Genomic DNA, 8,577 nt, shown 5'->3' on the forward strand with positions numbered 1-8,577 from the left:
GGCGAGCCAGTCGGCAGAATCGTCGGTAGTATTCTGAGACCGGGGCCGTCCCCTGTCTTAGATTGAGGAATTCCTCGCACATGGCGGCCTTCAGGTGGTTGGGGTAGAACTGTTCTCGTAATCGCGTCATTAAGTCCTCCCAGTTAAATTCGGGGTCTTGCTCGTACATAGGTCCCTCGCGGGCCCACCTGTCGTCGGCCTCGTGCTTGAAATAGAAGGAGGCTATCCTGACCCGGTGGCGTTCGGGGCATTGGGTCGTCCTGAACACCTTGTCGAATGTCTCAATCCATTCCTCGAGGGTTATGGGGTTTTCGTCTCCCGAGAGGGTGGGTGGTCGATGTGCCGAGACTTGGTGGTGGATTTCCAAGTTCTCGTCTGTCGGCAGAGGTTGGGGTACGATAGTACTTAGTGCCTGGGCAATTTGGGTTAGGCGTTGTAGGGCTTGAGTCAAGATTTCTTGAGAGGGGTGTCCCGGTGCTCCTGGCTGTTTCTTCTTAGGTGCCATTCCTGGCGATTAAAGGTCGATGTTATTTTGTGTTTTAATCTTGATATAATAAGTGGGGAAGGGATTCCTAATATTAGAGAGGGATAAAGTGAGGGGAGGTTATGTGTAGGTTTCACAATCTCACCGCGCGTCCTAAGATTCCTGAGTCCTATGTTCCTAAATACCTAGAGTTCAAGCTTAATATCCTAAGGTCCGGTCTTAAGAGTCTTTTCTTAGGGTCGACTTAGGCTCTGATACCAACTGTAACACCCCTGATTTTCAAGATATTTAAAACTTAATAATAAAGGTAACATCTCATTAAATCCCAAAGCGTAACATAAGTGTACGGGGTGCTATGCCACACCTGGACTAGAGAACCCAGGTGCACAAGCTGTCTAACTACTATCCTCCGAAACATAAATGCATAACATGGCACGCAGGCCGAAAGGGAAACTATACTACTTCTACGCTCCAGTTCTAGCGCGCTCCAGTGCTCTAATCCTCTGTGCCTGAAAGCCAAATATATCTGTTCAGCGAGAGATGCTGGTAACCCACTCCAACGCGTTGAAATACAATACATATAGCAATATATATATAGATATACGAAAACCATTTTGAGCATGAGAATATATCCTACGAACTCTAGCTTTAAAACCGGGAATGACTCGAAAGATAAGGTCAGACACAAGCAACAGTTATAACGAGCATATGCAGTTCACAACAGATAAGGCAGATAAGGCAGAGCATAAACAATGATCATAACCCATCATGAACAATCCCCAATATAAATCCCAAAGTCACATCCCCCGAGACACTCGTAATCACAACTCATCCATGTCACAACACATAACACACTTTGGTGGCGCCACAGGACCAATCGCATGCCCATACATGAGGGTCAGCGCATATAGCTCTGACACGGCCCCGCAGCACCCTGCCCCGTATCGCAACACGGAGGGGTCGATCGCAACCGACCGATGAACCGCAGCTCATAAGAATGTGTAATCTGACTGTAGCCAGGAATTCCCATCTGACTACAGCCAGCCTCCGAACCGCAGCTCGGGAAAATGTCATCTGATTGCAGCCAGGAATTCCCATCTGACTACAACCAGCTTCTGGACCGCAGCCCAGGATACCGTCATCCGACTGCAGCCAGGAATTCCCATTTGACTGTAGCCGGCTTCTGAACCGCAGCTCAGGATAACCAATCCGATCGCAACCGAATTGGGGCAACACGCACAAGTAACACATAGCAAGCACATGCAACCCACATTACACATTGGGAAGGGGGATAAAGCGTATAACAAAACCTATGCGTGATCCATCACATACTAGGAATAGTCCTAAGGGGTTCATGCTTCTTCCACCTAGGTCAACGGGATACCAATTCAACTAGCATGCAATATAATAGACTCATAAACCTACGAACGGTACCCGAAATATCAAACTACATAGGCACGAAAAACGGGGTCCGTTGGGACGCCACGGGGATCGGGGAAACATCAAACGGGGAAGCCGGGGTCCCGAGGGGGGGGGGGGGGGAAATTCCAGCGGGTAGCCGGTGGGTGGGGATCCACCCGCCGGCTGCCCGCCGGCCATCACTGTTCCGGGCAGCGGGTGCCCGGCGGGCAGCTGCCCGCCCGCCGGCTGCCCGCTGCCGGAACTGCCCGGAGTTGCCACGGGTAGGTGGCGGGTCCCCTACCCCCACCTACCCCCCACTGACTCTTTTCATCACTTTTCGCCCCGGGAACCATTGTGGAACCCGAAACCATGCTTAGACACTTTACAACGCAATTAACGACAACACGTAGACAATTAACGGATCAAATACGAGAACGAACGGCACATAACCTATCATGCTTTTCTAAACATAATCAACACCCAAACATGCGATTTTCCCACCCGATAATCCAAGAATAATATCACACGATACAACCTAGGGTTCTAATCACTTTTATATCAACAAGAATACAATTCGTCTTCTAATTGCAAGATTCGGTAGGAACAACACATAATAGTCAAGGATACCAATTAATCTTCAAGAACATCATAATCATCAAGAACAACACATAATCATCAAACCCCAATTAATCATCAAGAACATCATAATTATCAAGAAACTCCCAATATCCAGATTATTAAGATTCTTCATGGAATCATTATATCGACATCAATAATAATCATCATCAATCGCCATTTGCAACAATATGGGGGAAACCCTAAGGGGAAATCATAGCTATGAAAATAGGTTTTGTTGAGACATGGGTTACCTCTTAGCCTTAATTAATTCCTTGGCTATGAAGGATCTTTCTTTAAGCTTTCTTGCTTTCTTGATTTCTTCTAAGGGAATTCTTGGAGCTCTCCTGGGGCGATGGGGTGTTTAGGCGTGTGGGGAGTTCTAGGTGTCTCCTAAGTTCCCTATTTATAGATTCAAGGGTTTATTTAGAGTTTATTCCTATTGGGTTTAGGGGTTGGGTTTATATAATTGGGCCCATGGGCTATGGTGGCCTTTTTCCCTAATTAACCATTATAATTTATTCTTTCCCCTGGGTTATTAATTAATTAATTAATTAAACAGTTGGTTTTAGGATCCGTAACACGGGGTGTTACAGCTATAAAGACCAATAATTTGTATTGGCGAGATAGATGAAAGCTTGATGTATAAACCGCAAAGTTTTAGGTTCGAAACTCACTCTTTATAATTTTATAAGGCAAATTTAAAGAAGCCTTAAATCAGCTCTTAGAGATGAAGTAGGAGGCTCCTGGGATACGTCGAGAAAAGCATACGAAAAACAAGGCTCCTGGTATACGTCGAGAAAAGCATACGAAATACAAGTGAGATAAATACTCAGAGATTCAAAGCTCAAAGAGAAGTCTCAAAGTTGGAAGCCAGTGAAACTTGTTTTTTCTATAAACAAGTGATATAGCAGTGTCGGAGAACACTAAGCGTGATTGGTGCGGGCTTTGTGGTCAAAGCACTAGATCACCGGATACGTCGAAGACGGGAGAAAGTAACACGAAGTTGTGAAATCTTGGATTGCCACACGGAGCTAGAACACTGGGCGTGATTGGTGCGGGCTTTGTGGTCAAAGCACTAGATCATGGGATACGTCGAAGACCGGGGAAAGTAACACGAAGTTGTGAAATCCTGGATTGCCACACGGAGCTGTGAGATCTGAAACAGCAGTGTCGGAGGCGCTGGGCGTGATTGGTGTGGGCTTGGTGATCAAAGCACCAGATCACGGGATACGTCGACTGGATCGTGGAAGACGGGGGGAAAGTAGCACGGAGTTGTGAAATCCTGGAAAGTAGCACGGAGCTGTGAAATCCAAAGCAGCAGTGTTGGAGGCACTAGGTGTGATTAGTGTGGGCTTAGTGATCAAAGCACTAGATCACGAAAATTCATTGTATCTAGGAACCAAGAAGTGGTGGATATAGTGAATTGCTCTTGGACGATAAGAACAAGTGGAGAAAGGGGATTACATCACCTCCGAACAACTATAAATTGCCTTGTGTCATTTACTGCTTTATTTACTTACTGCTCATCACGTAGATATACTTGACACAATCACACAACTCGTATTTATTTATTCCGCTGCGTATAAGACTTTAACAATCTAGTTAAGAGTCTTGATATCTCTATCGCCTCAACAATTGTTGTATTCGCGAAAACGGTTTAAAAGTCTATTCACCCCCCCCCCCTCTAGACTTTTACCACACCCCCTTTGGGACAACACATTCTAGTATGCTTTGCTAAATTGTTCTTCTAGGAATGTCGATGAAGTAAAGTCAGCGAAATAGCTGAAGAGAAAAGGAGTGTGCCATTCTGTTTTGAATGAAAAAAAGATACAAAAAACTTATTCAAGAGGAGAACCGGCCATTCATAATGGTGACGGTTATAACTACCGGGGTAGGAGAAAGACAAAAATACCCATCAACTATCCTTCATCTCCCAATACCCCCCATAAGCTGGAGTGTGCAAACTTTGGACACCCAGCTTGGACACAAAAACGTTGAACAGAGAAGATGCTAGAGGTTTTGTAAAACCATCAGCAACTTGGTTGATAGAAGCAACCGAGAGCAACTTGATTAGTCCCTGAGCCACAATTTCCCTTATTATATGACAATCGATCATGATGTGTTTGGTCCTCTCGTGAAAGAAAAAATTCTCTGCTATTGCTATAGCTGATTTACTATCACAGTAAACCACTGTAGGACTACTTATGTTTATACACAAATCCTGGAGTAGACTGGTTAGCCATTGCATTTCACACGCTGTCGTAGCAAGGGCGCGGTATTCTGCCTCGGATGAAGACTTGGATACGGTTGCTTGTTTCTTTGATCGCCATGAAACAAGAGAGGTGCCAAGAAAAATGCAGAATCCCGTTACAGACTTGCGTGTTTCAGTACATGATGCCCAATCAAAATCAGAAAACCCTTTGAGGCTGAGGGTACTATTCGATGTTGGGTAGAATAGGCCCTGTCCTTGAGATGATTTTATATAGCAGAGTATACGGTGAGAAGTAGCCATGTGTCTGTCCGTGGGGGCACTCACGAACTGGCTTAGAAGATGTACAGCATACGTAATTTCGGGCCTAGTGGCTGTAAGGTACAACAATCTTCCTATCAACCTCCGGTAGCTGCTTGGATCACTTAGAGGTGTACCATCATTACTGGATAAAAGAGAGCCTGGCATCATCGGAGTGTTTATTGGTTTGCAGTCAAGAAACCCTGTATCATTGAGTATATCCAGTGAATATTTCCTTTGGCAAATATTCAAACCATTGTCACTGATCTTTGCTTCCATGTCTAGAAAATAGCCTAGGGACCCCAAGTCCTTAATTTTAAAAGCTACATTCAGTGAGTTCTTCAATTCTTGTATAAGAGCCATCATTCCACTTGCCACCAATATGTCATCAACATTGACCAAGAGGGCAATGAGTTGATCAACATTGCCTCTTGTAAAGAGAGAGGGATCAACACTTGATTGTTTAAAACCATAGCTTAGCAGAGCAGTAGTTAATTTTGAGTTCCACTGCCGACTTGCCTACTTCAGTCCATAAAGAGACCTTGTTAATTTGCAAACCTGATTAGGCTTTTTGGCTTGGAAACCAGGGGGGAGCACCATGTAAACTTCTTCATCAAGATCACCATGGAGAAACACATTGTTTATGTCCATTTGATGGATATTCCATTTCTGAGATGCTGCTACTGCCAGAAATGTTCGAATCGTTGTCATTCTAGCCACCGGAGAAAATGTCTCTATGTAGTCTATTCCCGATTGTTGTGTGTACCCCTTTGCGACCAACCTTGCCTTGTCTCGTTCTATTTTGCCATCTGCCCTGAGCTTCGTCTTAAAAACCCATTTGTAGCCTATAGGAGACTTGCCAGTGGGCAACTCTGTCAGCTGCCATTTATTGTTCTCTTGGAGAGTTGCTATTTCTGCTTCCTCCTTCCAACACTGATGTTTTATAGCTTGATCATATGTGCGGGGTTCTGTGATAGAGGAGACAGCCAAGCTGAAAGCTCTATGTGGAGGTGAGAGGTTATCATCTGTCATGACTTTAGATAGGCTATGTGGAGAGGATCCCCTTCGAATAATGGATTCACATTAATAATCTTGTAACTTGTTTGGCATATGTTTATCTCTGTTCGAACGTCTGAGAGGAACATGAGGGATATCATTAACCAGTTCACTAGTGGCCTCTTCATTCGACATATCATATGATGGTTAGCTTGTGGCTGTACCAACTGTCTCATTATAAGTGGAATTATGTGAGGGTGGACTGACAGAATTATGAACATCTGCTCGATAGCTTTCATCATCTGCTTCTTGCTCAACTGCATGTCCAGCAAACTGCATATCACCGTGCATGGACTGCACCCCATTCTCTTCATTTGTTATCAAAGGAATTTTTGGCAGAGGGGGAATGGGAGCCTGTGACAATTGTTGTGGCTGCTCAGAGAAAGGGAACTGCAACTCATAAAAAGAGACATCACGAGATACAAAAATAGCTTTATCAAGCAAATCATATAATATATATCCCTTGGTATTCGTAGGTATGCCTATGAAGATGCATTTCCTGCCTCTAGGATCCATTTTGTTCCTTAGATGAGACAATGTAGAGGCAAAACAAAGGCACCTAAAAACTCTAAGAATCATGAGATCAGGTTCTTTGTTGTGTAGTCTGCAGTACGGGCTTGATCCTTCAATCACTTGTGAAGGGAGACGGTTGATTAAGTATACGACATGCAAGACACAACCCCCAAAATTCTAGGGGAAGTTGTGCTTGGAAACGAAGGGCTCTTGCAACATTGAGGATATGTTGGTATTTTCGCTCAACCACAGCGTTTTGTTGTGGAGTATTAACACACGACGTTTGATGAATAATGCCTTTATCCCCAAAGAACTCCTTCATATCAAACTCAAGGCCATTATCACTTCGCAAAACTTTGATCAAGGCTCCGAATTGAGTAAATACAAAACTGTGGAACTGTTTTATTAACTCTTTGGCTTCTGATTTCCTTTTCATCAAGTGCAGCCAGGTGAACCTTGAAAAATCATCCACTAAAGTCAGAAAATAATGCTCACCTCTTATAGAACTCACTGAGAAGGGACCCCATATGTTTGCGTGTATCCTATCAAAACAAGCATTTGTGTATGATCTACTTATGGGAAAAGGGGAACGTTTATGCTTGGCTAAGTGGCATACATCACAAGCATTGTTTGTAAGAGACAACTTCGGTATATCTTTAAGCAAATGCAATTTATTTATAGGAAAATGTCCTAAACGTTGATGCCAAATATCAACTTTATTACATTGCATAACCAATTTCCTGTGATCAAGAATGGAATTCAGTGGTGTCTTCATCATGTGGTACAACCCTTTTTCCTGTTTAGCTAAACCAACCGTCATCACAAGAGGTTCCTGAATCAAGCACTGTCCGGACGAAAAAACCAGATTATATGAAGTATCTCGGAGAAGTTTGCTCACAGATAATATATTAAATTGGAGTGATGGTATTATATGTGCATAAAATCTTTTAGCCAAAGATTGTTTTCAAGTCTTTTGTTTCCTTTGTGTTTGATAGCAACCAGTTCCCCAGTAGGTAGGCTAACTTCATCCCTTTCAACCACATAATACTCATCAAATGTCTCAAGGGAACATGCAATGTGATCAGTGGCTCCAGAATCTACAATCCATGTTGAGTTACACAGAGATAGAGAATTAACATAAGGGATAGATGACTTGCCTTCTCTGTTGTCCTCATTGAACTTGGGAATTAGAGAAATAGATGTTGCAGTACCATAACTAGAAGGTTGTCTCATCTGATTCTGAATGGCTGCCATAAGTTTTTGAAACTGACCACTTGTGACACCTAGGTCTGTCACATTATTCACCACAGAGGCTGTTCCGTGATGCTTGGCTTTGGATTTGAAGCCCGGCACCCACCCCGGGGGGTAGCCGTGCTTTTTGTAACACTTGTCAATAGTGTGTCCAATCATCCCGTAAAATGTGCATTTTGGTTTGCTTCCTCCATTGTTTGTGTACTTCTTACCATTGTAAGTGTTAATTGCAGCAACCAAATCATCTGTGGAATTCTGAACCATCTCAGTTGTAGCACCCCGAAATTTTTAAACTTTTAAAGCTTATATAATAAAGGTGAATTCTCATTAAATCCCAAAATCAACATAAGAGTGCGGTGTGCTATGCCACATCTGAGCTAGAAAACTCAGATGCACAAGCTAAACTAACTAAACAACCTCAAAGCAATGTCAATACATAATCATAGCACGCAGGCCGAAAGGGAAACTAACTAATCTTCGCTCCGGATCTCTAGCGCGCTCCGGTGTCTATTCATCTGTGCTTGAAAGCCAAATATATCTGTTCAGCGAATGATGCTGGTAACCCACTCCAACGCGTTGAAATACAATGTAGGTATATATATATATATATATATATATATATATATATATATATATATATATATATATATATATATATATAGGCTGCGGTTCCGGTGAGGTCCCTATGGTACATGAGATAATGAGATCCAATCTCATCCATCAATACATTCTCAATAGATGGTTG

At 43.2% G+C, this 8,577-nt stretch overlaps 1 protein-coding gene across 1 annotated transcript; it reads right to left on the bottom strand.

The window, feature by feature from the left end:
- Positions 1-6,215: 6,215 nt before the first annotated feature.
- Positions 6,216-8,096, bottom strand: LOC109166979. Its single transcript, XM_019315879.1, has 5 exons — positions 7,739-8,096; positions 7,581-7,678; positions 7,305-7,425; positions 6,829-7,052; positions 6,216-6,458 (listed from the first exon to the last, which is right to left on the bottom strand). Exons 1-5 carry the CDS (start codon positions 8,094-8,096, stop codon positions 6,216-6,218), a joined length of 1,044 nt encoding a protein of 347 aa, XP_019171424.1.
- Between the last annotated feature and the right edge of the window lie 481 nt (positions 8,097-8,577).

Source organism: Ipomoea nil, unplaced genomic scaffold (assembly GCF_001879475.1).
Source record: "Ipomoea nil cultivar Tokyo-kokei standard unplaced genomic scaffold, Asagao_1.1 scaffold3142, whole genome shotgun sequence".
In the NCBI taxonomy this organism is placed as follows: Eukaryota; Viridiplantae; Streptophyta; class Magnoliopsida; order Solanales; family Convolvulaceae; genus Ipomoea; species Ipomoea nil.